Genomic DNA, 22006 nt, shown 5'->3' with positions numbered 1-22006 from the left:
TTTCATTGTTACTATATATTTTATATGTTTGTGGGGTGAGGGGTGGTGATGATTTCGATTTTTTAAATTATCAGTCTTTGCTTATTATCTCAAAAATCAAATTTTTGAACGGTTGGATTGAAGTGCTGCAGGCTAGCAGCCGACAGAAAACCTCCAATGCTAAAGTCAATAAATTTGTCGAGAAAATATAATTGAGAGAATTTTAGGGTAGAAGAAGCTATTATCTTATTTGGGATGATCCCTCCTTTATATTAGACTTCTAATTAATCATTAATGATACATATAAAGATTAGTGCTAGATAGGCTTAAAGGTTTAATAGTTGAATTTAGGATTAGATCATTTCAAATTAGAATTATGATTAATTAGGAGTCTTGTCAATTTAGGAGTCATCTTGTATTTATTTAAAGACATTTTGTGATGAATGAAGGAAGAAAAAATATTTGTGAAAGTTGTGGTATTCTCCCGCCCTAAGTGGAGTATTGTGGTATCTCCTACCCGAAATAGTTAATATTATCAATATATTTTTGTTTAATATATTTCTGTTATTAGTTGTGGGTATCAATCACAACAGGTCACCTACAAAACAAGAAGAAAATTATTGAAGTGGCGCCAGTCAGCAGCCAATAGGAAAACCTTAGATACTAAAGTCAATAAATTTGTTGAGAAAATAGATTAGAGATAGTTTTATGGTATATATCTTAACTCTTACAATCTCATAAGTTTATAATATATTTACATACCCAAACACTCGGTGAAAGTATCCCTAATATCATAGATCAAATCCTTGTAAAAGATAGTGCACAGAAACTTTTTCTCTCTTTTTCTCTTTTATATAATACAATATTATTATTATTATTATATATGTGTGTGTGACGTGCTTTAAACTAATTATCTAACTAGTGTTGATCAAATTCAGTAGTACAATAATATATTGAAAAAAAATAATCAAAATAATATATCTAGTCATGATAAAGTAAAAGTATTCTAATACAGTCGGCAAAAGGCATTTAGTGAAGAGTTTTGAAAGGAATGATCGGTGATAATTTTGGTTAAAGAGTGTTTAAAAATATGGGAGAGAGAACCTTTTGAGAAATTTTTTTGAATTAAGTCAAAATCGTGGGCCACTGCATGTTTTTGCATCTTAATTAAGACATATTACAACTTTTGAAAGGGTTGTTTTATCGTTTTCCAAGGGACACCTCCCACAACAACCTATCATCCATGGAAGATAATTGAATATATGGGGATACACATTATTAGCGTGATTACCTCATATAATAGTTAGTGGATGATAAGATTTTTAGTTGGATATGATTGACCATGGTACCAAAATTTTGCCATATGTCAACACTCATATGTAAAACCTACAGATCGGAGTCTACTCGTGACATGGCCCACCTACTCATGGCCCTATGGTGTGAGTAAGAAGAAGGAAGTTCTCTAAAGATGCATGTGAGCCGTGTACGTTTCGATATGGTTTACTAGATCTTTGGACTTGTCATATGGGTCAATTTGGGGAACTTTGAACTCAAAGGGAAGGCCAATTCCGTGTCCTTAATTGTGAAAGGGAGATCATATCCCTAGAGGATGTTGTCGACGAATAACTAATGTTTCTCGTTGGCCTTCTTAATGATCTCTGTAAACTTAGGTTTCAAGTCATGTATCGGAGCATGCACTCGGCTACCTTCTGTTGGGTGTTCTAGTTTATTAAGCTTGGAATCTTGTAGTTGTTGGGGTGATGGTAGACGAGTCCTTTCAACATGATTTCCTATGATGCTCTCGCGATCTTTGTTATTTCTCCACACTCATTAAACTACTTATGAGTAAAAAAAAAATTAAAAAAAAAAAAATTTAATTTAATTTTTTTTTTTTAAATGAGAAAAAGTGAGAATATGTATCAAGTGATTGCTATTCATCTTAATGTACCAAGGGCTGTTAATTATAGTCATAATGCTTTTCGCCTATATTCTATTTATTTTAAAAATGCAGGAAAAAAAATGAAAATATTTAAGATTATTTACAATACTTTGATAATCAATCTTCAACATTTAATAGGGCCAAGAAAATCTTGGACATGCGGTAATATTGGACCCACAAATCTGCCAAGTTGTGCAAAAGAGCAGATGATTGTATGTGATTGAACATTATGAAGCATAGTTGTAATCGTGATAAAGATGTCAGTCTCAATCAATCAAAATACTTAAAGTATTATAGTTACACTTCCCAAAAAGATATTTTGCACCTTTTTTTATTTATTTATTTGGCAATGACCAATTCCTTCGATTTCTTCTAGAAGCCTTCGGTTTCATAAAGAAAAGTATAGCAGCATAAATTAGTAAACCGTTTCTCCTCTACCAAAAATTTAGGTATAGTGCTTACTTTTCTTTAATTCAGTTGATTACCTAATTTAGGCATAGTTTTTTTTTTATTATTATTATTTTTTTTTACAATTATAATAGGACAAATCCAGTCTATTAATAAAATGGGTTGGAGGAAACAAAAAATTTGGCTCTAGTTGTTGATATGTTTTGGGAGGATTTTTTTGTTTTAAAAGTTTGAAAAAGCATTATATTGTGACTATAATATTTTCTATGTTGAGCCAAAAATAATAATAATAATAATAATAATAATAATAATAACATTTTCTATGTGGGGTCCAAACCTATATATATATATATATATAATCCCTTTATATGTGTGTGCAAATTTATTTAAAGTATAAGATTCTCATATGTATTTTTAAAAAGGAAAATGCTAGATGTTTTTTTAGTATTTTTTTGGTGTCTTATCAATTATGATGTGACTTTTAAAATCACCAATAGATTATAAATTAATTATGATAATCTTAAATTCAACGATAATTTTAAAAGCTACTTTAGAGGATATCAGAAGAACACTAAAAAAGCGCATAGCATTTCTCAAAATCTAATTTAAAAGAATTTTATCCATCTAAAATTAAGGTGTTACATTTTAATTAGTACTAAAAAGATAAGCCTAGTTCTTATTAATGCCCACCTTTTATGTTTCTCTCACATCACTAATTAATTTCACTACTAATATCTTTATTTGGGCATAACATATGCTAAATAAAATACGTAAAAAGGTCAGAATTGATGAATAGGGGCATGTTAAAAAAGAAAAGTCATGAGATAGAATTGTGAGACGGAACAAGTACGTTTACAAAAGTACAGTTAGATAAAAATACGTCAATAAAAATATGTATTTTTTTCATTACTTTCTCCCGAGTACATCCAACTAATGGGGACTAAAAGAAAAGAAGAGAAAAGCTATGAGATAGATTTGTCATTTGCAGGGGTCATAGTACAAAAATTGATATTTTCATAACGGTATTCAAAATTCTTGGGGTTACCATGGACCCCAACACAAAGGGTAGGTCCGCCCCTGGTTGTGGCGTAAATGTGAAATTAGTTTTGATTAGTCTGTAAAAACTAACTTTCACCTTAATTTCATTTTCTAACTTCCTTCTTTCATATAATTCGAATGATGTGTTGGTCATAATTATTATGAGACTGTCATACAAAATGTTATCAAAAAGCATGTTAACATGCTAATTAAGTGAACATTGGAGTTTCATTGCACAGGCGAAGTGGGACTGAATTGATATAAAATGACTGAAGATAGTGTTTTATAATATAGTGCTTTGATGTTTACAAATCTGAAAACATAGAAATGAGAAAAATGGTAAGATATTGTAGGAAATTAATTTTTCTCTTGAATGTGATTCTATGAAATAAAGAGGGGTTGATGAAAAACAATATAAAGGTTTGTACTCTACATTTCATTCGGCTACTATTGATGTTTATCTTTTTTAATAATATTGATGTTTATGAGACGGATATGACAATGGTTGATGAATACTTTTATTATCTTCCTCTTTTCTTTTCTTTTTTTTTTTCATTAAATAAATGGAGAATATTAAACATGATCATGAATCTATTCGATGTAATCGAAGATTAAGGGATGATGATTTAAAATATTCAAACAACTTTAGAGTTAGATAATAATATTTTCATTATCGTTATTACCTTGATGTTTTGCAATTATATCTAATTTTTTAGTAATACTACAAGTATTTCTTGTGTCACTTTTATGTTCCTCCAAAAAATGATATGGCTCTTCTCACCAATGGGTTCATGATTGATCATTATTGAATTTTGATCAAATTGTGATTTTAAGAGTCACGTCATTCTTGGAGGGACACAAAACGGACTTATAGAATTACTCATAATTTCTACATTATTCCATCCCTTTTCTCTTATTAGTTTGTTTTGGTGTAAAATGTTGTCAAAAAATGTTTTAAGTAGAAGACATTTTATTTTTTGGAAAAAATTGATTATTTTCCGCGGTTTGTTTGTAACTCTGAAAATTGTTCAAAAAAAATATTTTTTAACGTTTAGTTCATATAAAAAATTACCAAATATGTCTTATATCTCTAATAGCTTATTTGGTTTGAGATTAACAAATAGGTCGTTGATCGATTAACCTATATTTTTTTTTCTTTTTTCCTTTTTGTAAGTTTCCAATCTTCAATGTTTTACCAAGGAAAATTAGAAAATGAGGAATGCTGCAAATTTTACATGAATTTAATATAAAATTAGCGAATTAGGGTTAAAGTGTCTGATGTGTTTAAGTAAATGAGTTTAGTTAGAGTTTATCTATATATATATATATCCCAACATGATTTGAACCCAATACATGATATTAATGCTAGTAATTTTTGACACGACGAATATACTCCTACTTCAAAATGAGATAGAAATAAGATTTTCCTTAATAATAGAAAATAAATTGAGCAAGAACGAGAAAAAGAACTTGGCAAGCAATAAATTTTTTTTTTTTTTTGTTTTAAAATTCAGTCTAACAATCATTTCATTAATGAAAACATGCTTGAACAATACATTCAACTAATGTTCAAGCTATTTTCATCAATGAAATAATTGTTTGAAAGAAAAAAAAAAAAAAAAAAATTAACGTCTTCCCACGTCTCTTTTTTTCCGTCTTTGCCCAACTTATTTTCTATTATTAACGATTAATCTCATTTTCTCTAGAAAATTCTTCTTTTGAGTTCCGTTAGAAGAATCTTTCAAAATTCAAATAAAAAACTCTTGCAATAATATAATATTGATAATACTCCAATTTTTTTTTTTGTTAATATATTAATTCACTATTTACTCTGAAAAATTTAAATTAATAAATAATAGTATATTTATTTAAATTAATATTTTAACACTTCTATCAAAGTCCCCTCTAACTTATAAAAAATATTTCAATTAAAATACGGAATAAACTGTAAAATCGATTTTCGAAGTCATGATCTTAATTTTAATATATATTAAATTAACATTAATCTAAAAAATTAATCAATTTAATTTAATTATTTAAAGTAATATTTTAAGATAATGTGTAATTTTCAGTTTTATCCGTAGATTTATTTTTACCTGTTTTTAAGGGTATTCAAGAAAATCCACAACTGATAGAGAGAGTCAGAGAGAGATGAGGCATGCTACCGGGTTGACAACTTGGCATTGAATAAAATAGAATAACAACAACACGTGTGCTAAACCACTTTGCAACTGATTGTGGAAATAGAGACGTTAGTTCTGAGGAAATTCTACTGCCGGCTTCGATTTGTCTCTCATTTTCCAAAAATATATGTTTATTTGTTAGTAGTTTCTCCGAATTCATTCTCTCCTTGAATCTCCCATCAACTTTCAAAGTCCATTTGTCACTATCTACACTGAATCTTCTTTCCCTTCCGAATCCCAACCTTTTAGTTTCACTGTTCATTTCCTGTTTTCAAACTGCTTCAAAAATTCTGTTAATTTATTATTCAGTACTGAATCTTCGATGCCCATTTCATTAAAGATCTCAACTTTATTTCAAAATCTTCAATACCCAGTTCCTCAAATTTCTTAAATTTCATTCTCTGCCACCCCATCTGGAAATCTGCAAATGGGAGTGAAGCTGATACGGTGGCCGTCGTGGCCACCACTGTCGTCGAAGAAATTCGAAGCAATAATTGTTGTCCGCCGGCTTGAAGGATTAAGTTTAGCTCAAGATATGGGAGAGAAGTCACTGATGATGTGTGAGATCAAGTGGAAAGGTCAGAAGGTAGCTTTGAGGTCACTGAGGCGACATGGGAAGAGACATCTCACCAAAGAAGTGGGCGTTGGAGATGGTGGGGTTGTGGAATGGAACGAAACGTTTCGGAGTGTGTGTAATTTCTCGGCCGAGAAGGAGGGTGTGTTTAGTCCATGGGAGGTTTCATTTACAGTGCTTCTCTCTGTGAGTTTGTTATTTTTTTTTCTTGCTTACGATTTTTCTTTTAATTCTTTGTGTTTGGATGATTTTGGGATTAATTCATAATATTGGTTTTTTTAGAGGGATTTGACTGTTGATGCTACAGAAATTTTGGATTTTTTTTTTTGGTTGCAAATTCTCTTGTTATTTCTTGTTTATTCACCCTAAACAGAAATCTCTTTGTTTTGGATTGTTGTAAATGGTGGATTATAGGTTTTTGTGATCGTAGATTTATTTTATGGTATTTTTAGTTTGTGGATTATTACCTATTCTTGGTTATTATATTGGAGATATTGTGGATGATTGGTTTGCTCAGTGTAGATTCATTAGTTTCCGTAAGAATATGCTCATGTGTGATTTTGGTGCTGCCTTTATTGTTGATCCTTTTTGAATTAAAATTCAAAATGTCCTTTATGGTTTCTGAATCTACCAATGCTGAAATCTTTGTTGTCACGGCTTTACAACTTGGTTCAAAGATGCCACTTTGACACTTTTAGATGTTTGGCTGGCACGCATATAGGGATGAATGATGCTGGCATACTCTCCTCTACAGAATTTGGTCAATTTTGTTGCTTTAGACTTTTCAATATTTGAGTAAAGGTGCTAATAAACTTGGACATGCTTTATTTATTTATTATTATTATTTTTTCTCACGAGAAAATCTAGTCGGTGTTGTGAAATGGTGTGTGGTGTGGAGCTTGCACTTTTTATCATAATGTTGTAATTTGTCTCCACCAATTTAAGGGCCATGTCCAACGTTTTATATTGCTTCTGGAGGTTTGTGTTTAGTGTTGATTTGTGGGTTAATTGCTGATACTAAGATTTGGATTTATTTATTTGCATTTGGATTTGTTCTTTTGAATTTAGGGTATGAATGAAGGGTCCAAAAACAGGGTTACTGTTGCTGGAACTGCATCACTGAACTTAGCAGAATATGCTTCTACCGCTGGCGGACAAGGGATTCGAATCAATTTTTCCATCAAAGTACCTGTTAGGATTACTGACTGTAGTCCCTCACTTTGTGTAAGTGCCTTATATAGTATTTTAGTAGGATTTTTATATGATTTCTCCTACCATTTATCTCTTTATGTGTGTTCGTGTTTTGGAAATTTGTTTATCTCATTTAAGTTTATTCATAATGCAGTTATCTCTCAATTTATTGGAATTAATAACGGTTCAAGAACCTTCAGAGGTAGTGCATAAATCAATAGTGTGCCTTGCACTGTCGCCCTGTTATTCGGAAGCTCACCCAACTGAGAAAAATGAGTTGTCTGCCCTTAAAGCTGGTCTAAAAAAAGTGAAATCCTTTGCAGATTATGTGTCGGTTGGAAGAGCAAAGAAGGCAAGCCGTGAAGGAGAGAGCAGTGATGGCAGGTGCTCTGACAGAAGCGTGGATCTTGAATTCAATTATCCCTTTGACACAGATTCACTTGAAGGTGATGATATCGAGGGGCAATCAAAGGAGGATGATTCTAGCATTAGGCAACCGTTCAGTTATGAAACATTGGCCTCTGCAAACTGTGCCAAAGGATTATCATATTCCAATACAATAAACAATGGTCATGATGAATGCTGGATCTACTATAATAACTGTAAATTCTACAATATTGAGAATTTACATGCATCTCTCTCTGAGCAGATCCTGCAGCGAAATTTGAAGTTTAATATCCTTTCTTGGAAGAAAAGGAAACTAAGCTTCAAGTCTCCTAAACCCAAAGGGGAACCTCTTCTGAAGAAACATTACGGTGAAGAGGGTGGGGATGATATTGATTATGATCGTAGGCAGCTTAGCTCCTCTGATGAGTCTAGCCTTGGGGTATGTATCAAACATTTTCCTCGTTGATGTTCTTTTAAATAAAATATTTATTTTTCAACTAATGTCAATTTATTTTCTGGCAGCGGCACAGGGCTGAAGAAGGTTTCAACACTAGATTGTCAATATCTGAATTTGGGGATGACAAATTTGCTGTAGGTAGTTGGGAGTGTAAGGAAGTAACCAGCCGTGATGGACAATTGAAGCTCCAAACTCAAGTATTTTTTGCTTCAATTGATCAAAGGAACGAACGTGCTGCTGGAGAGAGTGCATGTACAGCTCTGGTTGCAGTTATTGCTAATTGGTTGCATTCCAACCAAGATGAGATGCCCACCAAGTCTGAATTTGACAAGCTGATTAGAGATGGATCATTAGAATGGAGAAATCTTTGCAAGAACGATGTCTACATAGAACAATTCCCTGACAAACACTTTGATCTCGAGACTATTCTCCAAGCTAAAATTTGTCCTGTTTCTGTTGATCCAGAAAAATCCTTTGTTGGATTCTTTCATCCAAAAGGATTGGAAGAGGGTGGTTTTGACTTTCTTCATGGTGCCATGTCCTTTGACAGCATATGGGATGAGATCAGCCTTTCTGCATCAGACTACCCAAGCAATGGTGAGCCTTTTGTCTACATTGTATGTTGGAATGATCACTTCTTTATCCTGAAGGTCGAGGAGAATGCTTACTATATCATCGACACTTTGGGGGAGAGACTCTATGAAGGATGCAACCAGGCATATGTCCTGAAATTTGATAAAGACACAATAATTACAAAATTATTGAATGAGGGTCAAGCATCAGATGAAAAGCCTGCCAATGCCAGTGATAAGATGCAACCTAAAAGCTACAAGAAAACCTCAGGTGAGGAGACTGTTGTAGTCCAGTCTAATGAGTCATCTGATGAAAACAGTGAGAGTGAAAATATTGTATGTAGAGGGAAGGAATCATGCAAGGAGTATATTAAGAGCTTGGCTGCAATTCCCATACGGGAATTAGAGGCTGATATCAAGAAGGGGCTGATGGCTTCTGCCTCTTTTCCTCACAGACTACAAATTGAGTTCCATTATACCCGGTTCTTGCAGCCGATGGTTGAATCTCCAATTGCAGAAAAAATGGTTGATCCGCCAACAATGACAGTTGTTGCAGCCAATGGTTGAATCTCCAGTTGCAGAAACAACGGTTGATCCGCCAACAATGGCATTGGTAGTTGCATAGGTGACTGGGATAGAGCTCTATAAATTGCAGAAATTGAAATTGTTATTATGCTAACCATGTATTTTGCCTGGTTTCTTGTGTTGTGTGTTTAGGCTAACGGTTTAAAAAAAGAAAAGTCCTCTCTTTTTATGCCCTTTTTGTTCTTTCTAGTGTTGCTTTCAGTTCTAATTGTAAAGCGAGGAAATGGAAGCATCTCTTTTTTACGCTTTTTGGAGTTGTGGCTATTTTTTCTTGTAAATGACTTTTTATTCATATTGCTAATATTTCTATTTAATTAGTTACATTTCCTTGATTTTTTTAACTTTGACCCTATAGCCCTTATTCAATTCTTTCTTCGGTCAATAATCACATATCCATAGCTCTACCTATCCACGTTGGGGGCATGTTTGCCTTGTACAGGTTCAGAGAGTTTGCCCTTTAAAGGTGTAGATGCAAGATGTTACCATTCTTCAAAATCTAACATATTATATTTGTTGTTTATGAGTTGAATGTCAAACAAAAATTTATTTAAAGTATGGTTATGAATATGAAGATCTCAATTCCTTGACAGTGTAAATTATTTTAGTAGTTATCAATCAAGTAGGGCTAGGGTTGTAAACAAACTAAGCCATTATTAGTGATCAGGATTGGGTTTTGCACAAATAAGCTCGACTCGAACTTGGTTTATTTAATAAATAAGCCAAGTTTACTTATAAAAACATAAATAAATTGAGTTTGAACACTAAACTAGGCTGATTATTATACGAGCCGAATTCTCAAAAACTCGGCTCGACTCAACTTTGGTAATGACTGCCAGATTTTGCGCAGAGATAGAGCACCAGCATAAACATATAATAGGAGTAAATATTATTTAAGATGCTACATGTTAATGAAGATCATGAAAATCTAAAATTAGATCATGGTGCTGCATGTTAAAGAAGCTCATGAGAACCCGATAGCATCTAGTTAAACATAAATTATGGGCCACCATTAGCAAGCTAACTGAAAAGGCTTATGCATAGGAGCCTGGTAAGTCATCTGGGACCTTGTTAAATTGAATCAATCAAGTAAACTTTGCTGATGTTATCTTGTGTATAAAATTGCTGTCAACCTAACAAAATCCGCACTGAAAATTAGCTCCATCATCAGAACTGAAGTTACTGCAGGCATATGGGCATGGAGCTTCCTAGATCAACAGTTGCCATGCATGAATCCCAATTTTCTAGCACGAAGAAGTTAATTAACATGGAGGCACCATATCGAGCCCAAAAGACGACCATGAACACGCGATAGCTTCGAGTGTACGAAACCAAAATCATTTATAAGAAAATATTTCATGTAGTTGTAAATCAACCAATACCATTCTAGTAAATTTTTTTTAAAGGCCCTTAAATGATGAAAACTGTTCATTGAAAGAATAAATAAATAATATAATCCCAGATTTCATGTTAGCATAGCTTCTCCTATGAAGAAATGCTTCCTCCGGTGAATGAGTAATGCTACTCTTCACACTAATTTATTACGCCCATTCCACACCAGCTAACAGGGAGTGTTTTAAGTGACTTCTCATGTCCGCCTCTTTAAAAAAAAAAAAAAAAAAAAAAAAAAACAATAATAAAACTACTTAAAACATGTTACATTAGCCAGTGTGAAATAAGCGTAATAAATGGACATTAGCTAGTTTGAAATAAACGTAATAAATTGGTGTAAAGAGTAGCATTACTCTCGGTGAATTTGCATATAGTAATCAACCACCTCCAGCTGGACAGAGCTGTGAAGCAAGCTTGACTACTCCCCACATGGGTGCATCATTCTGCAAGTAAACATAAGCTGAAATTAGTAGTATAATCAATATAGAGGACATGACTTCTTCTAGAAAAGTCTCTCTCTCTCTCTCTCTCTCTCTCTCTCTCTCTCACGCACACCCACACCTCCCATTGTAGGTGGCGCCATGGAAGTAATACCAAAATTTTGTGATAGTGCAGGGATTGTCCCTTGTAGCAAAAGCACTTTCTTAACTGACCCTCATTAAAGATTGTACTCGCACAATTTTATGTAATGAGAAATTCTCTTTAGTCTAGGCCCTGCATACGAAATGCTTCAAGAATCGGATGTTGCATGGCCAAGATAATTACCTAAGGACAAGGGTATTCTTAACAGCATAAATATTGCCAAATTCACAGATTCATCTAGATAGCTTCACTACATCTGTCATAAAATCCTTTATTGCTTAATTTAGCCAGATGAAATCATACCTAAGGTTGTAACAGCAGTCCAGGAGAAGATTATCTATATTAGCAAGACTATTATTCTTCAGGCACCCAAAGGAAGGAAATAGACAAACCAAAGACATTTTGTAACAAGGCATTCAACTCACCAGGTAAACAATATCAAAGGATTTTCTGTAGCCATCAAGAGAGTTCTCAATATTGTCGTTCCTGAGACAGCATTTCATAGGTTCAGTTACTGAATTAATTTATATAAAATTATAGTACTCCAGCATTAACTTTTAACCCAAGCAAGTGATAACAGAGTTAAATAATAAGCAAAGCAGATGCATAAGTAAAAGAAGCATCAATTTTACTATGAAAAACCAAAAACTAACTTGCTTATTTTCAGTAGTGTTTGATGCTTGATTACAATGGTACAATATAAACTTCACATAAAACATGTGATCGCTCTATTCTGCCTTTGAACATGACCACACAACACCACCTTCCATCTTACATTTTCCAGCAGAACCAAATCAATGATCCCTTTATTTCGGCTGCTCTTAGACTCCACATACTTATAGTCATTTTTATTCATGTTCTGACTTTCCAATCACTATGGGCTTCTATAGCATACTTGTTTCCTCTCTCTCTCTCTCTCTCTCTCTCTCTGTTTTCCCTGTTTGGGAAGGGGAGGGGGGGCGGAATTGGTTCTACAAAACCAAACCCAAAGGAAAAACGATTAATGCACCCACCTCAAAAGTATTTGTCAGTCTCAGTGCACCTTAAGCAGTCCCTCTTGGTAATCTAACCAAGCATCTATAATAAAACTCATCCAAACCAATCCCTCATGGTAATCCAACCTCCGTAACAAAGACATTGCTCCTCTGAGAATCGTTTGCCATTAATCAAAAGCAATCCCTCTTCCCCTTCTTACAAAAATAACATTTCATTTGTTAGCATTGCGAACCTCGACAGCCTGATGATTGCAAAGTACTCCTCTACAAACCTGACAAAGTGCTTTTTTGTCTTGCATGGACACAGTCACCAAGATCAACAAAAAATCATGTAATTTAATAAACCCTCTTTCAGCAATGTAGACAATTTCAGAATTAAAAATTAAAATCAACAACTTTGACAACAAGGGGTCCTCAGTCAATGACTCACAGTCTGGAAAAATAAAACAAGGCTTAAATTAAGTGTAACTTGCAACTAAATTGTAATTACAACTTCATAGAACATTAAAGGAACCTTTTTTTTTTTTTTTTAATAAGTAAAGATATATAGATCAAAAGCACATAGGGGCACAACCCTAGTATATCGAAAGTATACAAGAGAGCAACTAAGAAGAAGAAAAAAAATAAGAGGACATAAAAAGAAAATCATGGAAGCTGATCACTAGTGGCGCTAGCCAACCAGCAGTCCAAGTGAAAAGGGTGTACAAGAAAAAATGAATAAGGTCCTCAACAGTAAGGAACTAAGACAGTAAGGAAAGCAATCCCCTATCTTTCCATATAGTTAAAGGCTGTTGGATTAGTTGCAACCTCTACTGAGTACAACAGCAAGTATGCACTTCTGAGCACAATCTATTTTCCACCCAGGTTGCTACCATTAGAACAAGGACATCAAAATTGCTGTCTTTACTTTGTTTCTTTCAGATTTCCTTTATATTGGTATGGTGGGACTGCATCCGTGCCTTGGCCATCATGAATTAAGCAGCAATATGTATGGACCTTCCTAAAAATTGATTCAATGATGGGATCCAATGCTGAAACCAACTCTTACCCTTTTATAATTAGATCTTCTAACAAAGAATTGCAAGAAGTTGATTAGAATGGTTACACCCATTGCTGGAGTCCAAAGACAATGTGAGCAATCCCTAGTTCATTCTATGTTCCCAGTTTCTTGGATTCCCATCATTTTACAAAGTAGTTAAATTACATTGCCACTCCAGTTTGATCAGTATGATACTGAACCTAGGCTCTGCTGGTTCACTCATGCCTCATCAACAGATAACGTAGATTTTAGTGCTCCTTTTTGAAACCACAAGCGACCAAAGTAGTTTGTTATTCTTATTCTTAAAATGGGTGAGCACTTCCTTTTTTTAAGTGATGGTTTACATAATTATATACATAGCAAAAATTTGGTTCACACACACACCCACACACAAAACCCACCACCCAAAAGATTCAGCAAAAGGGCTAGTAATATTAGAAGATTTGTGTCTTACTAGTGAACACTCATGTCCACCTTTGTCCAACAACACTTATTTGGATGCCTATTGAAGAATTCAGCTTCATTCACCCAAGATGTTCAGAACTTGAGTGTTTGGAATTCTTTGTCAAGAAACATATATAACACAGTATATATATACATGTATACATCTAATAATATAAGTCACGAAGGGAAGCATATATAATTGTTTCTCCATGTTTAGATTTTTAAGAGTTGCCTTGTCTTTGCTGAAACACAACATGCATGTCCATGTCCATGTCCACACATTGTAGTTAAAAGGAGAGTTTAAAACTAGCAGAGGAAAAGAAAAGATTCACAACAAGAAATAATGTGGTATTGTCCCATCCGATCTAATATAAAAAATAGAATCATGAATTGATCAAGAACATTTCTGAGCAAATAACTTGTTGAATATATTGCTATGCTAAAGCTGCTAAAACAAATAAGCCTAATAGGAAAAGAGCTCAAACATGAAAATAACAGTTCAGGAAAAAAAAAATTATAAGTAACTGAATTTCATTAAAAAACCAAAGGGTACACGTGAAGTATACAAGTTCATGAAAACTAGAAATATGAAAACAATCACAGGCAGCCATCAAATGGAAGAGAAAAAGTATTTCGAAACAAAACACGTAGTTTACAGAATTAGACACATTAGATGAAGTGCAAAAATATTTAAAAATGCATCTAGCATCTTTTACTAGGATTTGAGAATTGTACATGTTTGATTATTTTCTAAAAGTATGTGAAGGTACTATGGAAGTATTATCCACTCAATAAACTTCTATAGACTATGAGCAAGTGATGTTAGTCTAAATAAATTTTAACTCAAACTTGTTGTAAATCTTGGAAAATATATTTTCCAATTACAACAAAGGAAAATGATAGCCGCTCACAAGCATCTCCACATTCTGTGGATTCACTGGAGAAGATGCATATAAAGGTGAACATGACTAACTAATTGTGAAACGTCATAGAAGCAAGTTTATTCAAAACCAATGAACTTTACAATGAATTTAGACAGAACAAAAGACCTATGTTTTTTAAAAGATGCTTTAAAAAGTGAAGGTAACTTTACAATCTATCCAAGTGACAAAATATATATAAATTGCTGGGGTTGAGGAAGTTTTACAAACTTACAGAAAACCCACAGATATTCGAGTCTCGTAGTTCAAACCATCAGACATTCCCAAGTCCCCAATGTGATCACCAAGAAGTAGCACATTGGTCCTCTTCTTCACTAAGGCACTGCTGTCAGTTGGCCCATCGATATCACCCAATTGATCATGCAAAGGAGCAGCCATATCAAGAGCATGCTCATTTTTATTAAGGCTATGAATTGTCTTCCCTGTAAAAAGTTCCCAAGCAAAATAAAAACAGATATTACATGCAAAACCATACACAAATCAAACAGAATGAATGTATAACTCCCTTCGTCTCAAAATAGATAATGTGTTGTCCTTCTCGGGTTGTTCCAAAATAGATGAAAATTTCCCAAAAAAACCATCCATTTAACTTTCCATGTTATCCTTAAATTTGAACCCACAATTTTTCAAATTTGAACTCACTTTCTTTTTCTTTTTTTTTTTTCTATTCAAAAAGAGCAAGAGGGGGGCGACCAACTATGGCTACTCTACGTGGGTATTACCATGGTAGCACCTACATGCTCGGAATTGCTCAGGAAGGGTCTAGACGATGGGAACCGCATGCATTCTCTCAAAGACCAATTGAGCCATAGCTTAACCCAACCCCACCAAAACATCAGTGAATTCCCAAGGCGGATAATACTAATTAGGCTTGTGTGAGTGATTTTCCATTGCAGAAATTCAAACTCATGTCCTAGTACATGGATGTTATCATGGTAGCACTTACATGCTGAGAATTGCTCAGGAGAGGTCTAGACGGTGGGAACCACATACACTCCCTTAAGACTAATTGAGTCATAGCTTAACCCAACCTCACCAGGACATTAGTGGATTCTCAAGGCAGATAATACTAATTAGGCTTGTGTAAGTGATTCTCCATTGCAGAAATTCAAACTCATGTCCTAGTACATGCCTGGACCTCATGGGGATTTCCTTGAGATCATTGAACAAATTTGAACTCTGCACACGTGTGATCCCATCTTTCTTAGCTCATCTAAAAACATTTTAGGAAGGGTGTTTGTTTCATTAAAATGCATTCCATTTGTAAACTTTCATCTATTTGTGTAAAGATTTATCAAACAAAGAATATATATAACCAAAGTACTAACACAGGTATGAAATGATTAAATACAGCCGTCCTACTTTTGTTACAAAATAGGCACAACTCCAGGATTATTCAATTAATTCCAGAAGAACTTCATTGGACTGAATGTAAACTTCACAAACAAAATAATAACGTCAATTTTTCCCTATATGACACTTTCTTGAGTGTTAGATTTGTCAAATAGACAAATTTGCCTCAAAAGAACTCATTTCTGGTACTGCATAAAAGAGTTGGTAAATACCACAAGATGCAAGCCAATTATACTACACTAGCACAACTCCATGGACAGAAAGCAACCTAATCAGGCTATTACAGATCCTGTTGGAAATTTGGGAGGTGCAAATTTATGTAGAATTATAGAAAAACGTGATTATGCTGAGATCAACCTCATTACTGCCCCCTTTTAGGGCAAGAAGAATCAAATGATACCTTTAAAAGAGACAAGGCAACCGTCACTGTCAAATACCATTTGGTTTGAGACAACCTTAACATTTTTAAAAGATCTGTGAAGTTTCTGCCTCAGGACCTAGCACAGTGAAAAGAAAGCCACGGACAGATAAAATGGGTGAAAACCATACATAAAATTAATGAATATATATATATATATATCTGGAATATGACCACTCCAAAACATTTTTTGTTAAACTAACCTCCTCTATGATATCAGCAAGCCCTGCAGAAAATATAAGAACTGGAATGTCTCTTTCCTGAAAATTATCAAAAGAGAATAAAATATTAAAGGTAAGGTGGACTGTGTCAGATAACCAATAGCAACAAAATGCGATTAGCTACACCAACTAGGACAACCCAAAATCACAAGATAAAATTCCTCATTGGATTGCTAAAGGTAAGGTATATTTTGTCCCACAATCATGCATGTTCCAAAGTGGTGCTAAAGAAAAAAGAAAAAAAAAATTATAATGAAATCAGACATGCCTCCAAAAACTCAAACAGTTCGACGACGCCCTCTCTAAAAGCAATTCTGGCATTAGCAACAGATTGCTTTATCGCATCATATGTAAGGCCTCCCTCAATAAGAAGTGTATGAGTTTTTCCCCACCTGTACCAATGAAACAAACAGTTTTATTCATAGTCCATTTAACCCACATAACGGGCATTCCAAGGAACACAAATTAGTAATTCATTTATCTCATTTAGATGCTTATAAGCTATTGTACCAATGAAACAAACAGTTTTATTCATAGGCCATTTAACCCACATAACGGACATTCCAAGGAACACAAATTAGTAATTCATTTATCTCATTTAGATGCTTATAAGCTACAATAGCGCCTATGTTGAAGCGTATGAGAGTCACATGGAGGCAGCACAAATGCTGAATTCACATACCACTCCTCCATGAGCCTCGTCTTCTCTTCGATTGGAATTGTTGCAGAGAACTCCAACGGATGATAGTATTCATATAATTGCTGCCTCTTGGCATCATATTCCGGATTCCCCTGTTGCAAAAGGCCATGACTGCCTACACATGTTATTAAGAAAATTGAAAGCAAATCCTGTAAACAGAGTTGTAAGGAAGAAAATTGTAACATCCCTGCTCCAAGTGGTATGATATTGTCCGCTTTGGGCTAAGCCCGCACGGTTTTATTATTGGGTTTACCCCCAAAAGGCTTCATACAATTTAGAGAGAGTATATTCCATATAAATACATCTTTTCTATGCCCAGACAATGTGAGATGTCACAATCACCCCCTCTTAGGACCCAGCGTCCTCGTTGGCGACCCTCATGGGCTTGTACACGCTCCTCTCATTTCATGCTAGGCTATGGCTCTAATACCATATGTAACATCCCTACTCTAAGTGGTATGATATTGTCCGCTTTGGGTCAAACCCGCACGGTTTTATTATTGGATTTACCCTCAAAATGCCTCATACCATTTAGAGAGAGTATATTTCATATAAATACATTCTTTTTTCCATGCCCAGGTAATGTGAGACGTCACAAAAATAATCAAAAGACAACGTAAATGTTGGAAAGACTTACTTTGCCCAGGTTGGCCGTCGATTGAATACCGTGTTAATGTGCGATCAAAATCTACAATTACCTGATATATATATATCGAAGATGTAAGAATACCTCACTGCGCTAAGGAGGTAAACAAGAATATCATTCCAAAATTTATTAATGCAAAATTGAATAGTCTTTTTTTTTTTTTCACTTCCAACAAATTTTATTTTTTTTTTGTAAATGGAATTCATGAAATTTACAATTAAACATTAAATTTATAAATTCGTATTAGCTTAAGCTTTTGAGACATCTCATAATCGACATCATGGGACAAATTCCTTAGCAGGGTTAATATATAATACAACTAATACACAGTTATAATGTAATCGCTAATAGATTCTCGAATAATAATCGAGGAGTCTTTCGTCTGAATTATTAATCCAACAATATTTTAGAGGAAATGCAAAGAACAGAAAGAAGAAAAAATGCATGAAAAAACCTGGAGTTTTTTGGGACCCGCGCTTCGAATCGCAGCGATTTTCCGGTCCAGAAGCTCAGAGTCACCGATCACGACCTCACAAGCCTTGGAAGCATCATCTCCGTCCATTCCGATTTGGCTCCTACAACAGCGAAACCAAGCCCTACCCAGAAACCAAAAGGCAAAAAGGAAGCAACACGTACGTGAAACAATGAGCATGTGCGTAACGCGAGTATGAAGGAAATGCGGAGAGAAGCGAAGAGGGAAGGCAGGAAATGAAGGCGTGCATGTGTTGTAGGGCGGAGATCACTGACCTGGGAGTGAAGCGGGGCAGAAGAGAGGAGTGTTTCGGAGAGTAGGTGAAGCCGAGACGGGTGTTGATGATGATGCTGCTGCTTTGGAGCCGATAACTCATTTGTGTGTGGGACGGGAAGGCAAATAATTGGCCGAGAGTCGAAGCTTCTTTACACTGTGCTCGCATAACAAAAGGTATGACGTAAGCCAATATGGGTTCAGGTTTATTACATATAATTGGGTGATTATTCATTTTTAAATAAGGATTATTAAGTTTTCTTAACAACTTTATTTTTTGCCGTGAAGGTTTATTTTTTATCACATGAGGTACTTCAGGTATATATAAAGACGGATATGGTATCTCCATCTAACTTTCGTCCAAAATTTGACAAAAATTCAAGTAAGGGCCCCTAAAAATTAAATACATGTCCATATACCTAATTAAAAATAAAAAAATAATAATAATTTTAAAAAAAAATTAAAAACATTCAAAAATTAAATTTAAGTAAATTTTTAAAAAAAAAAATTTGGAGCCACCCCTTTGGCTCCAAATAATTCATTAGAACCGTGCCTACAAGCAAAAACTTGAACTTTATTTGACCCATGTGAAGACGGCGCTTTGCACCTAATTGATAATGTATCCTCAAAACTTTTAATTGTGACAATGTTTTTTTTCAAAGTATCAAGAATTGTTCATATGACAAAATTACCCTGAGTAAAATAAAAACAAAAATACTAAAACTTATATATAGAAAAAACCTAAAACTAACAAAAACAAATATCCAACCAGTGGCCAAATTTAAAATAAAAACAAATTTTTTTTTTACAAGAAAAAAATAAAATTTTGATTTTTTTATAAAAATTTAAAATTTTCGTTTTTTTATTCTTGTTTTATAATTTTTTTTTTATTATTTAAAAAAAAAAAAAAAAAATTCGTTTATATATATATATATTTTTTTTTTTTGGGTTTTTAGAACAAATTTTTTTAAAAAAAAAAATCGTTTCTTTTATATAAAAATTTCCGTTTTAAAAAAATTCATTTTTTAAAATATATTATTTTTAAATCTTTTTTTTTTTTTTGGAATTTATAGAAGTATTTTTATCTTATTAAGAAGGGTTAAATATTATTTTCAGTACTTGTAGTTTGCACCAAAATCAAATAGCCACCTAGATTTTCAAAAAATTACAAATGGTACTTGTGGTAAGCCAATAAACCTACTTGGTACCTTTGACAAGATTCCGTTAAGTTTTTTAACAGAACGCCACGTTACTCTTATACGTGGGCGCCACATGGCGTGGTACCTAGGTTTTTTGGTGCCACGCATATATATATATATTAAATCCAAAAAAAAAACGTTGGGGTTGCCGGCCACCTCGTTTGGCCTGGGGGTGGTTCGGCCACCCCCAGATCGGCCGTGTAGGGATAGTCAAACCACCCTCAAGCCAAATGGGGTGGCCGGCCACCCCAAAGTTTTTTAAAAATAAAAAATAAAAAAATGACATGGTACCAAAAAATCCAGGTACCATGCAACGTGACGCACACGTGTAAGGATGATGTGGCGTTCTGTTAAAAAAACTTAACGGAATCTTGACAGGGGTACTAAGTGGATTTATTACCTTACTATAGGTACCATTTGCGATATTTTTTAAAACCTATGTGGCTATTTGATTTTGGTGAAAACTACATGTACTTGAATAGTATTTAACCCTATTAAGAAATCTATATGGACATTTTTATCTTTTTGCTAATCTTGGGGGACATTGATAATGCTTTGGTAATTTTAGAGGACATTGTCACAATTGAAAATTTGACAATGATATTATCAATTATGTGGTAATTTAGGAACGATATGTAAACTTTACCCATTTGGGTTCCACATGCCTTGAACCATCTTATGGTGTCCCATAGGATCGTAGTACACCCATTTCATATAATATGAAGGTTTATTTTCCTAGTGGTCACGGGTTCAAATCCGCTTGCGATAGTAGTCTGCGAACCAGATGCTACTAAGAATGGGCTTTATCAACTTGCACTTTGGTGGGGCTGTGGTAACGGACTCGCCTTCATAAGCCGTAGCTATTGTTCAAACCGAACATTCTACAGCGGGTGAAAACCCCGATAGTCACGCCCAAGGGGAAAAAATTATGCTGGTCACCCCTTCCTGCCTTTTTAAAATTAGAAATTAAAAAAAAAATAAAAAATGAAGGTTTATTTTAATATAGGGTTATGAGAGCGTCTTGGGTACTGAGGTTGCACAAAAAATGGCACTTAAGCTAATCTTACTAGACTTAATTTTAGAAAGAAAAAAAAACCTGTTTCACCAGATTATACCAAGTTTAAGGAAATAAAAACTTCAAAAATTAATTAAAAAAAAAAAAACCAAATTAGAAGTGGTGGCTGCCAAGTGGGCGTTGGGGGTGGTTTGCGCGACCAACCCCACCTAGGGGGTGGCTGCGCAAGCCATCCTCCGCCCATGGAGAGAGTTCCGGTGGAGAGAGAGAGTTTCGGCAAAGACAGAGATCCAGCCGAGAGAGAGAGGGGAGAGATCCAGACCACAGGGGGCGGCTTGTGGCCACCCCCCAGGCCACAGGGGGTGGCTCGCAGCCACCCCCATGCCACAGGGAGCCATCGGTGAAGAGAGAGAGATTTGGTCGAGAGAGAAAGAGGGAAGAGATCCAAACCACAGGGGCGGCTCACGGCCACCCCCATGCCACAGGGCTAGGGGTGGCAAGCCATTTGCAAAACCTTTTTTTTAAAAAAAATAAAATAAAAATTAAATGATTAAACCTGATATAATCAGATGGTAGTTTGTTCATGTTGAGGTGGCAACTAGTGAATGGTTTGCACAAAAAAGGACTTTTGTGCTATGGTTATTTCAAAAGAATAACTACAATAGTTCAACAATTTATGAATGTTCCGAATTTTTATAAAAAGCCGTTAATAATTCGTCTTCATAACATTAATCGGTCTACCTGTTGCTTTATTTCATCTCTCAGATCCTCTCAAACACTAATGTGTTGCAGTTTTTTTGGCTCATTTTTGGATTCGATCAATTTCTCATCATTTAAACCTGGCCTCTGTGGTCCCAACGTTAGAGTAATTAAAGTAATAAATAATTGCTCAACCTAATCTCTAATTAATTGTTTAACCCTAACTCTTCAGTCTTTTTATTTTTAATAGTGATACTAATTTGGTGCACATCATTATCACAAAACTATATTTAAAACGAGAAAAAAT

General features: G+C 34.3%; 2 protein-coding genes across 2 annotated transcripts; one reads left to right on the top strand and one right to left on the bottom strand.

Moving 5' to 3' along the window:
* Positions 1-5611: 5611 nt before the first annotated feature.
* On the top strand, positions 5612-9909 carry LOC132180119 (uncharacterized). The gene is made up of 4 exons (XM_059592978.2): positions 5612-6307; positions 7190-7345; positions 7467-8138; positions 8222-9909. Exons 1-4 carry the CDS (start codon positions 5975-5977, stop codon positions 9293-9295), a joined length of 2235 nt encoding a protein of 744 aa, XP_059448961.2. The 5' UTR covers positions 5612-5974; the 3' UTR covers positions 9296-9909.
* A 755-nt stretch (positions 9910-10664) lies between these two features.
* LOC132180133 (5'-nucleotidase / magnesium ion binding protein) lies at positions 10665-18892 on the bottom strand. Its single transcript, XM_088513299.1, has 10 exons — positions 18789-18892; positions 18496-18637; positions 18033-18093; positions 17378-17510; positions 16964-17087; positions 16678-16734; positions 16457-16553; positions 14918-15125; positions 11710-11770; positions 10665-11145 (listed from the first exon to the last, which is right to left on the bottom strand). The coding sequence occupies exons 1-10, from the start codon at positions 18887-18889 to the stop codon at positions 11080-11082; spliced, it is 1050 nt and encodes a 349-aa protein (XP_088369425.1). The 5' UTR covers positions 18890-18892; the 3' UTR covers positions 10665-11079.
* Positions 18893-22006: the final 3114 nt, after the last annotated feature.

This window comes from Corylus avellana, chromosome 2, assembly GCF_965113065.1.
Source record: "Corylus avellana chromosome 2, dhCorAvel1.hap1.2, whole genome shotgun sequence".
NCBI lineage: Eukaryota > Viridiplantae > Streptophyta > Magnoliopsida > Fagales > Betulaceae > Corylus > Corylus avellana.
The sequence above is the reverse complement of the archived record's forward strand: the minus strand, read 5'-3'. Positions and strand labels throughout refer to the sequence as shown.